General features: G+C 44.5%; 1 protein-coding gene across 1 annotated transcript; it reads left to right on the top strand.

Moving 5' to 3' along the window:
* Window positions 1–1,499: 1,499 nt before the first annotated feature.
* Window positions 1,500–21,577, top strand: LOC311121452 (protein THEM6-like). Its single transcript, XM_084195945.1, has 4 exons — window positions 1,500–1,558; window positions 11,242–11,469; window positions 19,610–19,889; window positions 20,550–21,577. The coding sequence occupies exons 2-4, from the start codon at window positions 11,246–11,248 to the stop codon at window positions 20,676–20,678; spliced, it is 633 nt and encodes a 210-aa protein (XP_084052071.1). The 5' UTR covers window positions 1,500–1,558; window positions 11,242–11,245; the 3' UTR covers window positions 20,679–21,577.
* The last annotated feature ends 895 nt before the right edge of the window (window positions 21,578–22,472 follow it).

Raw genomic sequence — 22,472 nt, 5'->3', positions numbered from 1 at the left:
TTTGTATTTAATCGTATCAGTAATGTTAGTTCATCATATCAGAGCTGTAGCTCCGCGCACCGCTGAAGTGGAGCAGAGCATGCTGGACGAGCTCCAGCTCAGAGAAGAAGATCAGCTGGAGAGAAGTCAAGCGAGAGAAAGGTCCAGCCATCCTTGTGTTTTCCCACCAGTTAGTTTCCATGGTGTTACCCAAGGCCAGTGTGCATCCTTGTTGATATGTAAGTACATATTTCATATCTTTCAGGTGTTTATGTCTGAAGATGCACTCTCTGTGACGATAATGTCATATTTATGGTTATGCTAATTTGTAGTTTATACTGCGAGCTAGCTATTGTGAGCTGGCTAGCTCTGGTTTGGTTGTCATATCATTTCGGACATTTAACCCTGTATTTGTAAAGGATAATGTCCCCCCAGTGCATTGTTTATATGCCCTGTAATTGTATAGGTGTATGGTGCATCATTATTTGGGGATTACATTGTATTTCACTGTTCATTGTGCAGTTGTAGCCCTGTACTGAAGATGATGGTGCTATGCTTTGTAGTACACGTGCAGGGGCATCCATTTGATCTCAAATTAGTGCAGTCACAGTCAGTCACAGTGCAGTCACAGTCAGTCACAGTCAGTCACAGTCAGTCACAGTGCAGTCACAGTCAGTCACAGTGCAGTCACAGTCAGTCACAGTGCAGTCACAATGCAGTCACAGTCAGTCACAGTCATGTTGTAATGCTCTGTCTGGTCCTGTATAGAGTTAAGTCATCATAGTCATGTTATAGCCATGCAAATTGTTTATAAGAGATGTGAATTGGAGATTGTATTCTGTCATTCACTATTGTATCTTAATTTCTCTCTTTACTTGCAGACACACACACACACACTTTGAATGAAGCAAGTTGCCAGACCACTAAGTGCCTTGGCCCATCCATACAATATACACTGTGCGGTGCTGTTCCGTGCCTGTGCGTATTCAGCATTATTAAACCACCTCAACTGGAATCCTGTCTGTCATCTGTGCCCTTACCAGCACACGGGAGAGAACACATACAGTTAAACCTAAAGAATATACAGTCCACCAAGTCCTCACTTACAGTGATTTGGGTAGCCTATAGCACCATAATGCATTGAGTGCAGCTATAGAGGGGACTGAGAACAAAGTGCTGCTGGTTATGGACGACACAGTCCCCCTCCAAAAACCACATAATTGGTTAGTAGAGACCTTTCTGATTTATTTCCCACCCCGCTTTAGCTGAGACAGGTAGAAAAGTTCTCTACAGCCCCAATATTCTCAACATACCAATGTCAACGTTTTCATTATTGGTATAAATTACTAATTACTAATTACATTTCCTTGTTGCCACAACAGAAGTGGCCATTGATAAAAAAAAAAATCGATATATTTTGAATTAGTTATCGACATTGAAATGTTTTGAAATGAGGGCTTTTATTTGGAAGATTTCCTCATTACCATACAACTGACGTCATCGTTTGTGCTGCCGGTAGAATACTGGCGACTCAGTTAACGGCTTCTTCCGCTGCGCAGCACATCTCCATAAAAACCAGGTAAGTTGACTGGCTATTCATTATGAAAATGAAAGACATTCTGTTACATTCTAACATCTGTCTAGAAATATACAAGACAACTTCATAATAAGATAGGGGAACACAATCCTGACACCACATTTTGAGCTAGCTAGCTAATTTAGCTAGCTACGCGTTAGCTACACAGTTAGCCAGCAGATTACCCGAGGTAGCAGGCTAACGTTGGGCTGTACTTGAACGTTATTGAACAAGCTAACGCTAGTTAGCTAGTAATTCAATTACATTTGCTGCTCAGTGTTTAATTTTAAAGTTACATTTGTAGTTCACGCTGCTGATGGTTTACAGTGTGGCGTGTATTTATGGATGCCAAGGGAAGCCATGCTTCCCCAAAAAATTGACCAAGAAAAAAATATACAAAATAAAAATATCTCGCCGTAGAAAAGCGAACGAACCAGCGCCCCTCTGTCTCAGTATGTGTAGCGGATCTATCTGATGCTGTCTGGTCAGAAAGAGTATGACATTGTTGACACCCATTTTTTTACATTTACATTTTAGTCATTTAGCAGACGCTCTTACCCAGAGCGACTTACAGTTAGTGAGTGCATACATTATTTTATTTTTATTTTTTCATACTGGCCCCCCTTGGGAATCGAACCCACAACCCTGGCGTTGCAAACGCCATGCTCTCATTGTGCCCCTGGCCTGAGAGGATGGAAGTTCAACATGTGGCTAGAGGTAGTATGCTAATGTTAACTAGCTGGCCTGGTGTATCATTGCCCATGAAAGGAAGTTAGGCTAGCGAGCAAGTAGGTAGCCAGGTAGCCTAGGGCAACAAAACTACATGTGGTAGAGCAATTGGTAGAGCACAGTGCTTGTAACGCCAGGGTAGTGGGTTCGATCCCCGGGACCACCCATACGTAAAAATGTATGCACACATGACTGTAAGTCGCTTTGGATAAAAGCGTCTGCTAAATGGCTTATAATAATAATAATATGCCATTTAGCAGACGCTTTTATCCAAAGCGACTTACAGTCATGCGTGCATACATTTTTGTGTATGGGTGGTCCCGGGGATCGAACCCACTACCCTGGCGTTACAAGCGCCATGCTCTACCAGCTGAGCTACAGAGGACCACTTATTATTATTATTATTATTATTATAAAAGGTTGAAAAATGATTTTTTTCTATTTGCACGCACACACAAACGCACATAAATCACCACCATGGACAGCCACATTATATTTAGCCTACGTTGATTGATTTTAGTTGTCACTGTATTAGACTAAGCAGAGGTGATTAGATGATGTTGAAATGGTGCTGGAATAGTGGAGGCAGCTCCTGTTTTCTTTGCGACTTGCAGTAACTCTCTGTGGTTCTAAATCAATAGTTGTTTAGTGGTCAGAAAATGTTGGAAACATGAACTTGCTTGACCGTGCTGTAGGTCATGTAACAGTTTGTTATATGTAATATACTTTGTGGACTTGATCTCCATTTTGTAATGAACCAAAGGTGTGGTTGAATTTATTCTGCCACTGTGTCTTCTTATTGTCTCGACCTTAACAACGCAATTATCACAACCAATGTTCCCTCTAATTTTTTTGGCCATTGAGCAAATTTCAGGGCTGCTGAGTGCGAACTTGAATGTTGTGAAAATTCGGTGCAACTTCCAGCGCATGTTTACTGTGAACACTGAGGCTGTATCCGTTTTAAATTACAGTTTTAACAGTGGCCAAGTAGGCTACTGTGGCTATTTGATCCTAATGTAGGACTACCAGAGTGGCCTACCATCAACAACTATGGAGAAAATGCATCACATAACATTTTAACATGGAAATAGCTGTTCTATCATTCAGCCTACAGTAGCAGCCAATGTGTGGTGTTCAATGTAGGGCTACATTCCATGAGACCTTTGAGAAAAAAAACATGCAGGGCTTGACATTAACCTGTTTATCCACTTGTCCTTCAGACAAGGAGGGGACTGAAAATGTTGTGTTGTTTGATGCAAGAAACCACTTTAGAAAGTAAAATGCATTATTATTCCCATACCATTATTACAGAGAATCAGACAAATTATGCTACCCTCTGCCTATTGGCTACTTAGTTTATTCAAGCCTATCTCAAAATACAACACTGCCCCTTTAAGACAAAAAAAAGCTCTTGTAGGAAGCAATCACTCCCCCATTGCTGACTACAAATGATCTATAACTGGGCTAATAACTCACTAACTAGCAAAGGATATGAACAAATGATCTATAACTGGGATAATAACTCATTAACTAGCTAAGGATATGAACTAAATGATCTATAACGGGGCTAATAACTCATTAACTAGCAAAGGATATGAACAAATGATCTATAACTGGGATAATAACTCACTAACTAGCAGAGGATATGAACAAATGTGCACACGTGGCTACATTTATTTAACTAGGCAAGTCGGTTAAGAACACATTTTTATTTACAATGACGGCCTACTTTCGTCCCGGACGACGTTGGGCCAATTGTGCGCCGCCCTGTGGGACTCCCGATCACACCGGTTATGATACAGCCTGGGATTGAACCCGGGTCTGTAGTGACGCCACTAGCACTGGAATGCAGTGACTTAGACTGCTGCACCACTTGAGAGGCTGTGGACATGCAACTTTTGCTTTGATCTCAGAACAAGCGCATCTACTCACGACCGCTCATGCTGTAAACACAGTCCAGATCAAAGTGAATGGACCAGCTCCATAAATGGCAATAGTCAATTTGCATATAGGCCTACTGCAGCTCTGATTGGTTATGCCGGACCGGTCTGTGTAGAGTAGGGCTGAGTCATGAGTGTCAATGCAATAGAATCCAACTGATGCGTTCTGCCTACAACAAAATCTCTTGCATAGTTAGTTTTGTTTCGGTATGTTGCATTGAAAGTGGCTAATAGTGCATTGATTCGATCACAATTCCCACAGTAGAGGGGAACGTTGACCGTGTTAACTAAGGGGGAAAACTAGAAACTTTAGTGTGAAGTTAAATCTCGTGCTTCTCTGCGCGGGCTGATATTTCTTCTGCGCAGCAGTACCAGGGTGCACTCGCCGCTTAGAGGGAACATTGATCACAACACATACGTTGTAATATGGAACATTTTTCTGGATTGGCTTCCCCGGTGATTATACACACCGCTACTGCTGATTTAGCAAATGACCTGGCTAGTTAGTTAGTTAGCTGGTTAGCTGGTTAGCTGGTAGCCATAATCCGAATAGACGTTCATTACATTCTCTCTCTAGTCACGTCACATTTTAATTGTCACATGCTTCGTAAACAAGCGTAGACTAACATTGAAATGCTTACTTACAGGTCCTCCCAAACAATGCAGAATACCATTTTTAAAAATACTAATACGAGGAATAAATACGCAATGAGCAATGATAGCTAGGTTATATACACGGGGTATCAGTACCGCGTCGATGTGCAGGGGTACGAGGAAATGGAGGTAGATATGTACAGAATAATGCATTTTATTTTGTAAAGGGGTTTCTTGCATCAAACAACTTAACATTTTCAGTCACCTCCTTGTCTGAAGGACAAGTGGATAAACAGCTTAATGTCAAGCCCTGCATGTTTAAAAAAAAAAAAAAGGCCTACATTGAACACCACACATTGGCTGCTACTGTAGGCTGAATGATAGAACAGCTATTTCCATGTTAAAATGTTACGTCTTCTATGCTCGGACAGGGCACGTACAGCGCATTCGGAAAGTATTCAGGCCCCTTGACCTTTTGATAAAAATATATAGAATCCTCATCAATCTACAAACAATACCCTATAATGACAAAGCCAAAACAGGTTTTTATAAATTTTTACAAATGTATATAAAATAAAGAGTTCAAACTGAGCAATTAGGGGAGAAGGGCCTTGGTCAGGTAGGTGGCCAAGAACCCGATGGTCACTCTGACAGAGCTCCAGAGTTCCTCTGTGGAGATGGGAGAACCTTCCAGAAGGACAACCATCTCTGCTGCACTCCACCAATCAGGCCTTTATGGTGGAGTGGCCAGGCGGAAGCACATGACAGCCCACTTGGAGGTTGCCAAAAAGGCACCTAAAGGACTCTCAGACCATGATAAACAAGTTTCTCTGGTCTGATTAAACCAAGATTGAACTATTTGGCCTGAATGCCAAGTGTCACGTCTGGAGGAAACCTGGCACCATCCCTACGGTGAAGCATGGTGGGGCAGCATCATGCTGTGGGGATGTTTTTCAGCGGCAGGGACTGGAAGACTAGTCAAGATTGAGGCAAAGATGAACGGAGAGATCCTTGATGAAAACCTGCTGCAGAGCGCTCAGGACCTCAGACTGAGGCGAAGGTTCACCTTCCAACAGGACAATGACCCTAAGCACGCAGCCAAGACAATGCAGGAGTGGCTTCGGGACAAGTTTCTGAATGTCCTTGAGTGGCCCAGCCAGAGCCCAGACTTGAGTGGCCCAGCCAGAGCCCGGATCAAACATCTCTGGAGAGACCTGAAAATAGCTGTTCAGCGACGCACCCCATCCATCCTGACAGAGCTTGAGAGGATCTGCAGAGAAGAATGGGAGAAACTCCCCAAATACAGGTGTGCCAAGCTTGTAGCGTCATACCAAAGAAGACTCGTTGCTGTAATCGCTGCCAAAGGTACTTCAACAAAGTACTGAGTAAAGGGTCATAATACTTGTGTAAATGTGAAATTTCCGTTTTATTTTTTTTTAAATTAGCAAACATTTCTAAAAACCTGTTTTTGCTTTGTCATTATGGGGTATTGTGTGTAGATTGATGAGGGGGAAAAACGATGTAATCCATTTTAGAATATGTCTGTAACATAACAAAATGCGGGAAAAGTATTTCCGAAGGCACTGTATTCAACAGTACAAATGCACAATTTCACGACTCTACGTGCATATTTAGTGATATAAAGACGGCCTCACTTCTACATGTGACCAAATGTCCAGTTTAAGCTCTTCAATTATGAACTCGCCCTGACCGGCTCCTGCCCGCTCCTCACTCATCACCTCAAATCTCTCTCCATTTAGGTCATGGAGGCAAGCATTTGTTGATTTAGTTTCCATGACACCCATACCTACGGAAGCCAACGAGGATCAAATTAAGAAATTAGTTTTCCTGCTGGTAGACAGAGATCCTTAGCGGAATGATAAAATGCGTTTCTCAGCTGACGGATTTGGAATCATATGCAGATATTGTGATGCGATTCAAGATCAATAAATGGATTCAAGATCAATAAATGTTGACACATTAAACCAATACGAATTCAATGCATTACTTTGATGCATTACACATGATTTCCATTTGATTTCATTGATTCCCTCTTGTTTAAATGCCATTCATGGTGCAGTAGACACGTTTGACCTTTAATGACCAGTAGATGGCAGTATTGACCTGATATGAGAAGCTGTCACCCTTAGCAGGTCAGTGTGGTATTGACCTGATATGAGAAGCTGTCACCCTTAGCAGGTCAGTGCAGTATTGACCTGATATGAGAAGCTGTCAACCTTAGCAGGTCAGTGTGGTATTGACCTGATATGAGAAGCTGTCAACCTTAGCAGGTCAGTGTGGTATTGACCTGATATGAGAAGCTGTCACCCTTAGCAGGTCAGTGCAGTATTGACCTGATATGAGAAGCTGTCACCCTTAGCAGGTCAGTGTGGTATTGACCTGATATGAGAAGCTGTCAACCTTAGCAGGTCAGTGTGGTATTGACCTGATATGAGAAGCTGTCAACCTTAGCAGGTCAGTGTAAATCACCGTTGTAACCAGGAACACGTTGCATTAATAAAACAGAAAACTAGAGACCAAGTGTCCGAGGTTAGATAACCATTTGTGTCCAGCAGCCGACCACGCATCAAATATGTTAATACAGAGAAAATTGTCACTTGGCACAATGTTATAGGACACCTTCAGCTAAACAATCAGGTATGCAATGGGCAGTAAAAAGTGTCTAATCTTTTTAGCCACATTAATTTACTTCGGTTTCAGGTAAATAGCATCCGAGAATAGGCGACATTGCGCTATAGGGTAAAGTGACTAGGCAACAGGATACATCGTAGAAAGTAGCAGAAATACACTATATACACTACCAGTCAAAAGTTTGGACACACCTACTCATTCCAGGGTTTTTCTTTATTTTTACTATTTTCTACATTGTAGAATAATAGCGAAGACATCAAAACTATGAAATAACACATATGGAATCATGTAGTAACCAAAACAGTGTTAAACAAATCAAAGTATATTTTATATTTGAGATTCTTCAAAGTAGCCACCCCCTTGAATGAGTATGTGTGTTCAAACTTTTGACTGGTACTGTATATAAAAGTATGTGGACCCTTCAAATTAGTGGATTCAGCTATTTCAGCCACACCCGCTGCTGACAGGTGTATAAAATGGAGCACACAGCCATGCAATCATTGGCAGTAGAATGGCCCGTACTGAAGAGCTCAGTGACTTTCAACGTGGCACCGTCGTAGGATGCCACCTTTCCAACAAGTCAGTTCGTCACATTTCTGCCCTGCTAGAGCTGCCCCGGACAACTGTAAGTGCTGTTATTGTGAAGTGGAAACGTCTAGGTGCAACAACGGCTTAGCCGCGAAGTGGAAGGCCACACAAGCTCACAGAAAGGGACCGCAGAGTACTGAAGCGTGTAGCGCTTAAAAATCGTCTGTCCTTGGTTGCAACATTCACTACCGAGTTCCAAACTGCCTCTGGAAGCACAAGAACTGTTCGTCAGGGAGCTTCATGAAATGGGTTTCCATGGCCGAGCAGCCACACACAAGCCTAAGATCACCATGCGCAATGCCAAGCGTCGGCTGGAGTGGTGTAAAGCTCTCCGCCATTGGACTCTGGAGCAGTGGAAACGCGTTCTCTGGAGTGATGAAACACACTTCACCATCTGGCAGTCCGACGGAAGAATCTGGGTTTGGCGGATGCCAGGAGAACGCTACCTGCTCGAATGCATAGTGCCAACTGTGAAGTTTGGTGGAGGAGGAATAATTGTCTGGGGCAGTTTTTCATGGTTCGGGTTAGGCCCCTTAGTTCCAGAGTTGGAAGCACGATTCTGTGCTTCCAACTTTGTGGCAACAGTTTGGGGAAGGCCCTTTCCTGTTTCAGCATGACAATGCCCCCGTGCACAAAGCGAGGTCCATACAGAAATGATTTGTCGAGATCAGTGTGGAAGAACTTGACTGGCCTGCACAGAGCCCTGACTTCAACCCCATCGAACACCTTTGGAATGAATTGGAACGCCGACTGCGAGCCAGGCCTAATCTCCCAACATCAGTGCCGACCTCACTAATGCTCTTGTGGCTGAATGGAAGCAAGTCCCTGCAGCAATGTTCCAACATCTAGTGGAAAGCCTTCCCAGAATAGTGGAGGCTGTTATAGCAGCAAAGGGGGGACCAACTCCCCTTTGTACACTGCCATCTCCCATCCCTGGATTGAGGCACGTTTTCCGAGCTATATCTCGCGCCGCGCTGTCCTGATCATGGCGTAGCCGCGTTTCGTGTAATGACCGTCTAGTCGGATTCTGGCTAGCAAGCTACTTTAACAGGATAGTGTCTGAGGCTGATGAACCGGCTAGCTGAATTCAAAGGGAAATGCATAACAGAACCTACAAAAAAAGTATATAGTTAATTTCCTGAAGTCCCATAGAACAAGGCCAGTGAAACCAGAGGCATGGCCCTGTCTTTCCCTCCCTAAAGTGAAACCTGACATGTGAGAGAGATGCTCCTGAACTGGTCTAGTGTAACACCTGTCTGTCTCTCTCCCCTCTCTCCTGTTCTCTTTAACCCTAGCTGGTGTTTACAGAACATTTGTTGCTGTCTGATTAGGATATGAAGGGCCTAGCTGGTGTTTACAGAACATTTGGTACTGTCTGATTAGGATATGAAGGGCCTAGCTGGTGTTTACAGAACATTTGGTACTGTCTGATTAGGATATGAAGGGCCTAGCTGGTGTTTACAGAACATTTGGTACTGTCTGATTAGGATATGAAGGGCCTAGCTGGTGTTTACAGAACATTTGGTACTGTCTGATTAGGATATGAAGGGCCTAGCTGGTGTTTACAGAACATTTGGTGCTGTCTGATTAGGATTTGAAGGGCCTAGCTGGTGTTTACAGAACATTTGGTACTGTCTGATTAGGATATGAAGGGCCTAGCTGGTGTTTACAGAACATTTGGTACTGTCTGATTAGGATATGAAGGGCCTAGCTGGTGTTTACAGAACATTTGGTACTGTCTGATTAGGATATGAAGGGCCTAGCTGGTGTTTACAGAACATTTGGTGCTGTCTGATTAGGATTTGAAGGGCCTAGCTGGTGTTTACAGAACATTTGGTACTGTCTGATTAGGATATGAAGGGCCTGGCTGGTGTTTACAGAACATTTGGTGCTGTCTGATTAGGATATGAAGGGCCTGGCTGGTGTTTACAAAACATTTGGTACTGTCTGATTAGGATATGAAGGGCCTGGCTGGTGTTTACAGAACATTTGGTACTGTCTGATTAGGATATGAAGGGCCTAGCTGGTGTTTACAGAACATTTGGTGCTGTCTGATTAGGATATGAAGGGCCTGGCTGGTGTTTACAGAACATTTGGTGCTGTCTGATTAGGATATGAAGGGCCTAGCTGGTGTTTACAGAACATTTGGTACTGTCTGATTAGGATATGAAGGGCCTAGCTGGTGTTTACAGAACATTTGGTACTGTCTGATTAGGATATGAAGGGCCTGGCTGGTGTTTACAGAACATTTGGTACTGTCTGATTAGGATATGAAGGGCCTAGCTGGTGTTTACAGAACATTTGGTACTGTCTGATTAGGAAATGAAGGGCCTAGCTGGTGTTTACAGAACATTTGGTGCTGTCTGATTAGGATATGAAGGGCCTGGCTGGTGTTTACAGAACATTTGGTACTGTCTGATTAGGATATGAAGGACCTAGCTGGTGTTTACAGAACATTTGGTACTGTCTGATTAGGATATTAAGGGCCTAGCTGGTGTTTACAGAACATTTGGTACTGTCTGATTAGGATATGAAGGGCCTAGCTGGTGTTTACAGAACATTTGGTGCTGTCTGATTAGGATATGAAGGGCCTAGCTGGTGTTTACAGAACATTTGGTGCTGTCTGATTAGGATATGAAGGGCCTAGCTGGTGTTTACAGAACATTTGGTACTGTCTGATTAGGATATGAAGGGCCTAGCTGGTGTTTACAGAACATTTGGTACTGTCTGATTAGGATATGAAGGGCCTAGCTGGTGTTTACAGAACATTTGGTACTGTCTGATTAGGATATAATATATATATATATTTTCTCTGTTTCCGTTCTGGTGTTGTCTCCCTGTTGCAACTTGTCATAAACCAGTTAGATTTTTGTATTTACTTTATCTGTGACTTTTCTTCTGTTCTCCTGGAAATTGAAACCCTTTCTCTCTCTCCTCCACCCCTCCCCTCCAGAGAGATGTTGCTGTAGTGTAACTCTACCTCTTCCCCCCCCCTCCAGGGAGATGTTGCTGTAGTGTAACTCTACCTCTTCCCCCCCCCTCCAGGGAGATGTTGCTGTAGTGTAACTCTACCTCTTCCCCCCCCCTCCAGGGAGATGTTGCTGTAGTGTAACTCTACCTCTTCCCCCCCCCCTCCAGGGAGATGTTGCTGTAGTGTAACTCTACCTCTTCCCCCCCCTCCAGGGAGATGTTGCTGTGTGCTCTGGGGGGCCTGCTGCTGCTGCTCTTCTCCTGTCTGGATGTCTGGTACTTCCTGCGGGGGGTGGTGGTGGTGGTGCAGGCCTGGTTTCAACCCCCGGTCTGGGACGTCCTGGCAGAGCAGAGTGTTCCTGGGAGGGTCCTACCTCATGACCTGGACTATATGGGTCACATGAACAACGCCAGATACCTCCGGGAGTGTGACTTCGCCAGGTTAGACGAACACACGAACACAGGCCTGTTTTACTGGGCCACTTTACTGCTTTACTTTAAAAACATATTGAAGTGTTTTGTATGTTTTAGGATAGATAGAGGTGAAAGAGCAGTGGGCCGGATTCACTGAGATTAGAATTTGTGCTGATCTATTTCATTATTATTATTCTCGTCAGATATTATACATTTTACCACAATTTCCACGACTACTAAAGCAACACTTCTCATTGTTCTCATACCCATAACATGATGCAGCCACCACCGTGCTTGACAATATGAAGAGTGGTACTCAGTGATGTGTTGTGTTGGATTTTCCCCAAACATAACACTTGGTATGCAGGACATAACGTTAATTTCTTTGCCACATTTTTAGCAGTTTTACTTAAGTGCTTTTAGGGCTGTCCCCGATGAAATAAATCTTGGTCGATTGGTCGACGTTTTAAACGTGTATTTTTCCTTATATAGACACACCTGTGTTTTAATAAAATCAACCATATGTAGGCTTCTGAGCTTGTCTGATGATTTAAGCACACTGTGAATGAATAATTAAGACACACAAATGACTCAAGAGGGAACCAAAGATCAAGATAGCTTAACCAGAAGAAGGAAAAAAATTAACTATTCCCGACCCTCCTCCTCCCGACCCTCTTCCTCCCGACCCTCTTCCTCCAGACCCTCCTCCTCCCGACCCCCCTCCTCCCGACCCCCCTCCTCCCGACCCCCCTCCTCCCGACCCCCCTCCTCCCGCTGCCGCTGGCCAGATTCTGCCGTTACGCTCCTGAAGTTGCCTGTAGGTAATAGTCTACACCAGGGGTCCTTTTCCATTTGGAGTGCCAAGTTATCTTACCATTTATACTGATCTACGTGCTAGTTAGGATTTTCATATGGACATTTTCGTGGAACAGTTTATTTTATAATAAGTATTTGTGTCTCAAAATCATCATGTGGTTAATCAAAATTCTAAAAGTAACTAATATTGCCAATGCCAACTATGTAAAATAACAGGTAGAAAATATCCTAAATAAAAATAAATATCCTATAAATCACATTGGCTATGCATGGCCAGTCTGCAAGGAACTTGAAACATTCTATCAACAATTAACTTGAGTCTGGCCTGAAGCTTCCGCTACCAAACTTGCAACATTGTATAAAATATTCTGGGTCCTCAGAGTTTTTCCCTGCACCAGTGAGCTCCGGACAGACGGACACAGCTGGAGGCTGTTTGCACAAGGGATAAGAAGTAATCAGGTAGGCTTTTTTTTAATGACGTTTCCACCAGATCAGAGCATGACATTTTTTCCCCTTTCATGCTAAGTGGTTATCGAAGGAGAGAGAGCTGGAAAGATTTTTCAAATAGGCTACGTTGAGGAACTATTGTCATTCTCAATGGATGTAAAAACAGACTTTGTTTACTTGCTGTTTCGAGGTGAAGAAAAAATTACTTTGAGAAGCTCCACATTAATACACAGGCCAGGTAGCCTAGGACTACTTCTATACATAATTAATGCGCGTCATTACTCAACATTGACAGGAGCGCTACAATGAATACATTGACAACTTGTAAATGGAAATAAACCAAGCCTTGGTCCCCACAAGCGTAGCCTAGGTTGTGCCGTCCACTCCGACAGAAAACGGTAGAAGACTGGAATAATAATAATATATTGAATGCATTAACAGAAATTACCGTAACCAAGCAAACATTGTAGATTGGAAAAGATGGTAATTAACGGTAAATGTACTACTGGTGAGACTGGTGATCCCTGTGGCCTCCGCAATGGATTAGTCCACTGAGACAGGCGTGAATCAGACAGGCGTGAATCAGACAGGCGTGAATCAGACAGGCGAGAAATCAGACAGGTGTGAATCAGACAGGCGTGAATCAGACAGGCGTGAATCCGACAGGTGTGAATCAGACAGGCGTGAATCAGACAGGTGTGCCATAAAAAATATATATATAGATATTTGCGACTGCTCGATTTAAAAATAAATTGTGGTCGACCAACAGCCTATCAACCGAACAATCGACCAGTCGACTAAATGGGGGTCAGTCCTAAGGGCCTTATTGCAAAAAGGATGCATGATTTGGAAAACTGTTATTCTGTACAGGCTTCCTTCTTTTCACTCTGTCATTTAGGTTAGTATTGTGGAATAACTACAATGTTGTTGATCCATCCTCAGTCTTCTGCTACCACAGCCATTAAACTCTGTAACTGTTTTAAAGTCACCATTGGCCTCATGGTGAAATCCCTGAGCGGTTTCCTTCCTCTCCGGCAACAGAGTTATGGAGGACGCCTGTATCTTTGTAGTGACTGGGTGTATTGATACACCATCCAAAGTGTAATTAATAACTCCACCATGCTCAAAGGGATATTCAGTGTCTGCTTATTTAAAAAAAATTACCCATCTACCAATAGGTGCTCTTTGCGACCCATTGGAAAACCTCCCTGGTCTTTTTGGTTGAATCTGTGTTTGAAATTCACTGCTCGACTGAGGGACCTTACAGATAATTGTATGTGTGGGGTAGAGATGAGGTAGTCATACAAAAATCATGTTAAACACTATTATTGCACACAGAGTGAGTCCATGCAACTTTATTATGTGACTTGTTAAACAAATCTTTACTCCTGAACTTATTTAGGCTTGTCATAACAAAGGGGTTGAATACTTATTGACTCAAGAAAGATTGTGTGTGTGTGTACAGTACCAGTCAAAAGTTTGGATGTAGTAACCAAAAAAGTGTTAAACAAATCAAAATATATTTTGTATTTGAGATTCTTATGTGGGAACTCCTTCAAGACTGTTGAAAAAGCATTCCAGGTGAAGCTGGTTGAGAGAATGCCAAGAGTGTGCAAAGCTGTCATCAAGGCAAAGGGTGGCTACTTTGAAGAATCTCAAATATAAAATATATTTTGATTTGTTTAACACTTTTTTTTGGTTACTACATGATTCTATATGTGTTATGTCATCGTTTTGATGTCTTCAGTATTATTCTACAATGTAGAAAATAGTAAAAATAAAGAAAAACCCTTGAATGAGTAGGTGTGTCCAAACGTTTGACTGGTAGTGCATTCGGAATGTATTCAGACCCCTTCCCTTTGTCCACATTTTGTTACGTTACAGCCTTATTCAATAATAGATTAAATTAATTGTTTTCCTCGTCAATTTACACACAATACCCCATAATGACAAAGTTAAAACAGGTTTGTAGAAATGTTCGCGCATTTATAAAAATAAAAATAAATACCTCATTTACATAAGTGTTCAGACCCTTTGCTATGAGACTCGATAATTGAGCTCAGGTGCATCCTGTTTCCATTGATCATCCTTGAGATGTTTCTACCCAAGAAGAGTCGAGGCTGTAATCGCTACCAAAGGTGCTTCAACAGAGTACTGAGTAAAGGGTCTGAATACTTATGTAAATGTGATATTAATGTTTTTTTTTTTTAAATCTTCTTAAAAAAACAAACTGTTTTGGCTTTGTCATTATGGTGTATTGTGTGTAGATTGATGAGGAAAGTATTCAGACCATTTGCCTTGTTCCACATGTTGTGTTACAGCCTTATTCTAAAATAGATTCAATTCATCAATTTACACACAATACACCATAATGACGAAGCAAAACCAGGTTTTTTTATTTTATTTATTTTTATTTAAAAACTGAAATATTACATTTACATTTTACGTCATTTAGCAGACGCTCTTATCCAGAGCGACTTACAAATTGGTGCATTCAACTTATGATAGCCAGTGGGACAACCACTTTTTTTTTAGGGGGGTGGGGGGGTAGAAGGATTACTTTTATACTATCCCAGGTATTCCTTAGAGGTAGGGTTTCAAGTGTCTCCGGAAGGTGGTCAGTGACTCTGCTGTCCTGGCATCGTGAGGGAGCTTGTTCCACCATTGGGGTGCCAGAGCAGCGAACAGTTTTGACTGGGCTGAGCGGGAACTGTGCTTCCGTAGAGGTAGGGGGGCTAGCAGGCCAGAGGTGGATGAACGCAATGCCCTCGTTTGGGTGTAGGGTCTGATCAGAGCCTGAAGGTAAGGAGGTGCCGTTCCCCTCACAGCTCCGGAGGCAAGCACCATGGTCTTGTAGTAGATGCGAGCCTCAACTGGAAGCCAGTGGAGTGGGCGGAGGAGCGGGGTGACATGAGAGAACTTGGGAAGGTTGAACACCAGACGGGCTGCAGCGTTCTGGATAAGTTGTAGGGGTTTAATGGCACAGGCAGGGAGCCCAGCCAACAGCGAGTTGCAGTAATCCAGACGGGAGATGACAAGTGCTTGGATTAGGACCTGTGCCGCTTTCTGTGTAAGGTAGGGTCGTACTCTGCGAATGTTGCAGAGCATGAACCTGCAGGATCGGGTCACCGCTTTGATGTTAGCGGAGAATGACAGGGTGTTGTCCAGGGTCACGCCAAGGTTCTTTGCACTCTGGGAGGAGGACACAACGGAGTTGTCAACCGTGATGGCGAGATCATGGAACGGGCAGTCCTTCCCCGGGAGGAAGAGCAGCTCTGTCTTGCCGAGGTTCAGCTTGAGGTGGTGATCCGACATCCACTCTGATATGTCTGCCAGACATGCAGAGATGCGATTCGCCACCTGGTTATCAGAAGGGGGAAAGGAGAAAATTAATTGTGTGTCGTCTGCGTAGCAATGATAGGAGAGACCATGTGAGGATATGACAGAGCCAAGTTACTTGGTGTATAGAGAGAATAGGAGAGGGCCTAGAACTGAGCCCTGGGGGACACCAGTGGTGAGAGCACGTAGTGCGGAGACAGATTCTCGCCACGCCACCTGGTAGGAGCGACCTGTCAGTTAGGACGGAATCCAAGAGTGAGCAGCGCTGGAGATGCCCAGCTCGGAGAGGGTGGAGAGGAGGATCTGATGGTTCACAGTATCAAAGGCAGCAGATAGGTCTAGAAGGATAAGAGCAGAGGAGAGAGAGTTAGCTTTAGCAGTGCGGAGAGCCTCTGTGACATAGAGAAGAGCAGTCTCAGTTGAATGACCAGTCTTGAAACCTGACTGGTTTGGATCAAGAAGGTCATTCTGAGAGAGATAGCAGGAGAGTTGGCTAGAGACGGCACGCTCAAGAGTTTTGGAGAGAAAATAAAGAAGGGATACTGGTCTGTAGTTGTTGACATCGGAGGGATCGAGTGTAGGTTTTTTTGAGGAGGGGTGCAATTCTCGCTCTCTTGAAGACGGAAGGGACATGGCCAGCGGTCAAGGATGAGTTGATGAGCGAGGTGAGGTAAGGGAGAAGGTCTCCGGAAATGGGCTGGAGAAGAGAGGAGGGGATAGGGTCAAGCGGGCAGGTTGTTGGGCAGCCGGCCGTCACAAGTCGCAAGATTTCATCTGGAGAGAGAGGGGAGAAAGAAGTCAAAGCATAGGGTAGGGCAGCGTGAGCAGGACCAGCGGTGTCATTTGACTTAATAAATGAGGATAGAATGTCGTCGACCTTCTTTTCAAAATGGTTGACGAAGTCATCCACAGGGAGGGGGAGGAGGAGGATTCAGCAGGGAGGAGAAGGTGGCAAAGAGCTTCCTAGGGTTAGAGGCAGAGGCTTGAAATTTAGAGTGGTAGAAAGTGGCTGTAGCAGCAGAAACAGAGGAAGAGAATGTAGAGAGGAGGGAGTGAAAAGATGACAGGTCCGCAGGGAGTCTAGTTTTCCTCCATTTCCGCTCGGCTGCCCGGAGCCCTTTTCTGTGAGCTCGCAATGAGTCGTCAAGCAACGGAGCAGGAGGGGAGGACCGAGCCGGCCGGGAGGATAGGGGACATAGAGAGTCAAAAGATGCAGAAAGGGAGGAGAGGAGGGTTGAGGAGGCAGAATCAGGAGATCGGAGGGAGAAGGATTTAGCAGAGGGAAGAGATGATAGGATGGAAGAGGAGAGAGTAGCGGGAGAGAGAGAGCGAAGGTTGCCACAGCACATTACCATCTAAGTAGGGGCAGATCAAGGCCTCAAGCTCATTGACATTTACATTTACATAAGTATTCAGACCCTTTACTCAGTACTTTGTTGAAGCACCTTTGGCAGCGATTACAGCCTCAAGTCTTCTTGGGTATGACGCTACAAGCTTGGTACACCTATATTTGGACAGTTTCTCCCATTCTTCTCTGCAGATCCTCTCAAGCTCTGTCAGGTTGGATGGGGAGCTTCGCTGCACAGCTATTTTCAGGTCTCTCCAGAGATGTTCGATCGGGTTCAAGTCCAGGCTCTGGCTGGGCCACTCAAGGACATTCAGAGACTTGGCCTGAAGCCAAGCTGGCTGTCATGTGCCTTTTACTGAGGAGTGGCTTCTGTCTGGCCACTACCATAAAGGCCTGATTGGTGGAGTGCTGCAGGGATGCTGGTCCTTCTGGAAGGTTCTCCCATCTCCACAGAGGAACTCTGGAGCTCAGTTTGGCCGGGCGGCCAGCTCTAGGAAGAGTCTTGGTGGTGCCAAACTTCTTCCATTTAAGAATGATGGAGGCCACTGTGTTCTTGGGGACCTTCAATGCTGAATAAATGTTTTGGTACCCTGCCTCGACACAATCCTGTCTCGGAGCTCTATGGACAATTCCTTCGACCTCATGGCTTGGTTTTTGCTCTGACATCCACTGTCAACTGTGGGGACCTTTTTATATAGACGGGTGTGTGCCTTTCCAAATCATGTCCAATCAATTGAATTTACCACAGGTGGACTCCAATCAAGTTGTAGAAACATCTCAAGGATGATCAATGGAAACAGGATGCACCTGAGCTGAATTTCAAGTCTCATAGCAAAGGGTCTGAATACTTATGTAGATAAGGTATTTCTGTTTTATTTGTAATAAAATATATCTATCCAAGGTAATACAGGTAATATTGGTGGACGTGGATATTTGGGGTTTTAAGGTATTTTAGATGTATTTCTGGATTGAATGGGATCCTATGGGCAAACGGCATGACACAATATGTCTACACGTTTCAAAATACGTGAGATATGTACCAAAAACTGCCTTGGGATATTATTAACAACAGTATAGGTAAGTTTGAAATCAGGGACACGTCAAAATGGAGGATATTCTCCTTTCAGTGGTAGCGTTGCTCTTTGCCGAAACACAAACTGCCAATTGTGACTTTAAGTAAAATAAATGGGGTTTATTATATTACTGTTTATAAACCCCATATTTCAAACTTAATCAAATAACTGTTGTTTTACAAAAAATCTATACAGTATGTTTAAGGCGTGGTCCAAGTAAATACATAAAGTTACCAGCATAGCACACCCATTGACTATACATTAGAATTAGCTTATTATCATTACCGAAATTAAGGTTCTCATTACCGAAACGGACCTAAAAAGGACGGTAATGAGGCCCATAGCTCAATCAATCAAATAAAAGGAGACAGCCATTATTAACCCGCAAAGATTGTCTACATCACTAAAGCCCATTCATGCCTCCATGTTGCTACGGTAATGGTACTCTGACTTTTTCCCAATTTAGCGTTTTAGCCATTTCGGTAGTGAGAAGGCCAAGTGGGGTAAAGGGGGTGTTTTAAGGTATATAAGCGAATAAATGAACTTTAACCTGTGGACTGCTCCTCTAAACCAGGGTTCCCAGAGTTCCCTGGGCAGGTGGGTCCTGAGTTATGAGAATACATCTATAATCACACACACTTTCTTCTTTGGGTTAATGGAGGACGATTTGGGTCAGGGGAGGACGGTCAATGTCTCATTTGGGTATGGAGCTGAAATAGTTTTAAGGATCCCTGCTCTAGATAATGCATCGTGGGTGTGTTTTTATGTAATAAACATATTTGAATGTAAACAACTTCACAATTTTTATGATTTATGGACAAACTACAGTACCATATTTTGTGTTTTATTCAAAGGGTTAGGTTTTTCTAAAGTAAAATTGTATAAAATACTTCCGCATTTAATCCGTATGCATTTTGGTAATAAGAATTAGTGGTGAAAATGTACAAAAAATCAGGTAAGACACTTTCCCTAAAACTAAAACTACACATCTTAGTTCTCAGAATGATAGTTGATTTTTTTGCAGATGCATCATGGTTTTGTAACTCAATTTGCTGCAGACATTTTAAAAACTGGTTTCATGAGAATCCCTCAGATGTACGTATGTGCATCCGGTGATGTCTGTACTCGTTCCCTCCTCCTCCAGGTTCCACCATTACATGCGTAACGGGATCTGTAAAGCGCTGCGGACCCTGGGGGCCACTATGGTGGTCGGGGCCTCCACCATTCGCTACCGACGCTCGCTGGCCTTCGGGGAAGCATTCGACTTGCGCACCCGCATCGTGGCATGGGACGACAAGTCATTCTTCGTGGAGCAGCGGTTTGTCTCCCAGGGCGACGGGTTCATCTCCGCGGTGATGCTATGCAGACAGAACGTTCTCCGTAGCAACCCTGAGAGCATCCTACAGCTGCTCTGCAAGCGGAAGGTAGGAGAGGAAGGGAGGTGAGGGAGGACGGGAGGACGGGAGGAGAGGGAGGAGAGGGAGGAGAGGAGAGGAGAGGAGAGGGAGGAGAAGCGGGAGAGGGAGGAGAGAGGAGAGAGAGGAGAGGAAGGAGAGAGGAGAGGAAGGAGAGGGGAGAGGAAGGAGAGAGGAGAGGAAGGAGAGGTGAAGGAGGAGAGAGGGGAGAGGAGAGGAGAGGAGAGGAAGGAGAGATGAGAGGTGAAGGAGGAGAGAGAGGAAGGAGAGGGAGGGGAGGAGAGGAGAGAGGGAGAGGAGAGGAGAGGAAGGAGAGAGGAGAGGAGAGGAAGGAGAGAGGAAAGGAGAGAGGAGAGGAAGGAGAGAGGAGAGGAAGGAGGGAGGAGAGGAAGGAGAGGAGAGGAAGGAGAGGGAGGAGGGAGAGGAGAGGAAGGAGAGTGGAGAGGGAGGAGAGGAGAGGGGGGAGAGGAAGGAGAGAGGAGAGGGGGGAGAGGAAGGAGAGAGGAGAGGAGGGAGGAGGGGGGAGAGGAAGGAGAGAGGAGAGGGAGGAGAGAGGAGAGGAGAGGAGAGGGAGGAGAGGAAGGAGAGAGGAGAGGTGGGGGGGGGGGATATGATGGGCCTTTGATGCATGGGAGATCACTCAGTCTTCTTCTCTGTGTGTTTGTTCAGGTGGAGTGTCCCGACTACCCTGAGGATCTGCAGCACTGGATCAGCTTCATCTCAGCCAGCAGCCAGGCACTGAGAGCCCAGAGTGGACTAGTGGACAAGACTGGAGCACAGGAAGACAAAGACAAGTGATACACACATTCCTTGAGTAGCCCTAATGTTACACATTATAGTTGTAGCCCGGCCCCAAGCACACCTGATTCAACTAATCTGCTCAACATTCAGCTGTTGATTAGTTCAATCAGGTGAGGGCCTAGAACTGACATGACTGACAGCTCCCTCAGTACACCAGGACGGACCAGAGTGACGGACGGACCAGAGTGACGGACGGACCAGAGTGACGGACGGACCAGAGTGACGGACGGACCAGAGTGACGGACGGACCAGAGTGACGGACGGACCAGAGCCCATATCCACAAAGCGTCTGAGAGTAGGAATGTTAATCTAGGTTCAGGTCCCTTCTCTTATTCATTATGATTTAAAATACAAAACGGATCCTAGATCAGTACAACTACTACAGGCCAAGGGGCTAAATCAGGGTCTTAAACAAACACCTCACACACATGGCTATGAGCTTAAAACAATAAGACACCTTTACCATGTCAGATATAGAGGTGAAATGTATTACATTTTGAGTTTGCATCCCAATAATACACTTTATATACATCACAGATGACTGAAATATAACAAAACCGCTTGACATAGAAACATCAGATTCTCTGCATTTAAAAAATGAATGTTTATTAATTATGAAAAATATAAATCACATTCCACCCAAGAGGCCACTAGAGAGCGCTTTGGTTATTCGACTGCAGGATAGGGGACCATCATGTTGTTAAGGGGTTCATCCTAGCCTGAGCTGCAGAACCGTTTTCCATTGACTTTTACCATAGTAGTTTTAGTTATTTGTGCATGTATCTCAAGATAGTATTCAGCACCTAAGTTGATTAGTTAATTTGAGTTCTCTTTCAATTATTCATTTCGACATCTGTGGGATTCACCAGAATTTCCTAAGTAGCTTGAAGGACCAATCATACACGTCTGTCAGAGACAGACAGGTCGAGTGGCGAATGAGGGAGCCCCTCCCCTCATACTAAAGAGCCACCCCCCTCTCCTCTGATCATTCTCACCTCTCTTCCTCACAGAAGGGTTCTACCTAGCTCTCCTCAGCACGGCTTGATCTGTTTTCCTGTTTTAACTGTTCAAAGGTGTGCCGGTAAGGTTACGCCGCCGAGCGCAGGGCCATCCGTCTTTTGTGTTGGGTGACTTTACCTAAAGGAAAGCCCTAGGTGAAAAATCTGTCGATGTGCCCTTGAGCAAGGCACTTAACCCTAATTGCTCCTGTAAGTCGCTCCGGATAAGAGCTTCTGCTAAATGACTAAAATGCTAAATGAATTTGCTTCACCGCTTTTTCTTCCTTCGTCTCCTGTTGTAGCTAGCATCACACAGCTAGCTAAGGAGACTTGGCTAGCTCGCCACAAGGCCAGCTATCCTACAGACTAGCTTTTCTACCTGGAAGGGTAGAATTACTAGTTCGCTTTCTCATTTAGTTCAACCCACTACCGGTGTTGACCAGACTGATCATCCTAGCGTCACTGCTTATCAGTCGAGAGGCACACTTTTGTTCATCGCAAGACCAACAAAGCGCTAGCTTCCTTTGGCTAGCCATGATGCTAGCCCTCGTGGCGAACGCTAGCTGCTTTCACATTGTTAAAAGGATTCGCTTCTCCGGCCAGCACTGTGCTAACTCGCTAGCCTACTAGCCCAAGTGGCGAACGGTAGTTACGTTTCACTTTGTTCTCGAATTAGCTGTTATTTGGAGCCATTGAACCTGCTAGCTCGGCCCAAGAGGTACCGAGCAAGGCCCCTACCGGCGCACCCGTGAACATGCGGGGCTACCATATTGGACAACATGTGTGTCATCTG

Source organism: Coregonus lavaretus (assembly GCF_964263955.1).
Source record: "Coregonus lavaretus genome assembly, contig: HAP1_SCAFFOLD_694, whole genome shotgun sequence".
Lineage (NCBI taxonomy): Eukaryota > Metazoa > Chordata > Actinopteri > Salmoniformes > Salmonidae > Coregonus > Coregonus lavaretus.
The sequence above is the reverse complement of the archived record's forward strand: the minus strand, read 5'-3'. Positions and strand labels throughout refer to the sequence as shown.

Excerpts from the sequence above, each read along its gene's own strand:
- LOC311121452 (XM_084195945.1), top strand. The coding sequence starts at position 11,246 with ATGTTGCTGTGTGCTCTGGGGGGCCTGCTGCTGCTGCTCTTCTCCTGT. Across the intron at positions 11,470-19,609 it reads CGGGAGTGTGACTTCGCCAG|GTTCCACCATTACATGCGTA; the intron begins GTTAGACGAACA and ends CTCCTCCTCCAG. Across the intron at positions 19,890-20,549 it reads AGCTGCTCTGCAAGCGGAAG|GTGGAGTGTCCCGACTACCC; the intron begins GTAGGAGAGGAA and ends GTGTTTGTTCAG.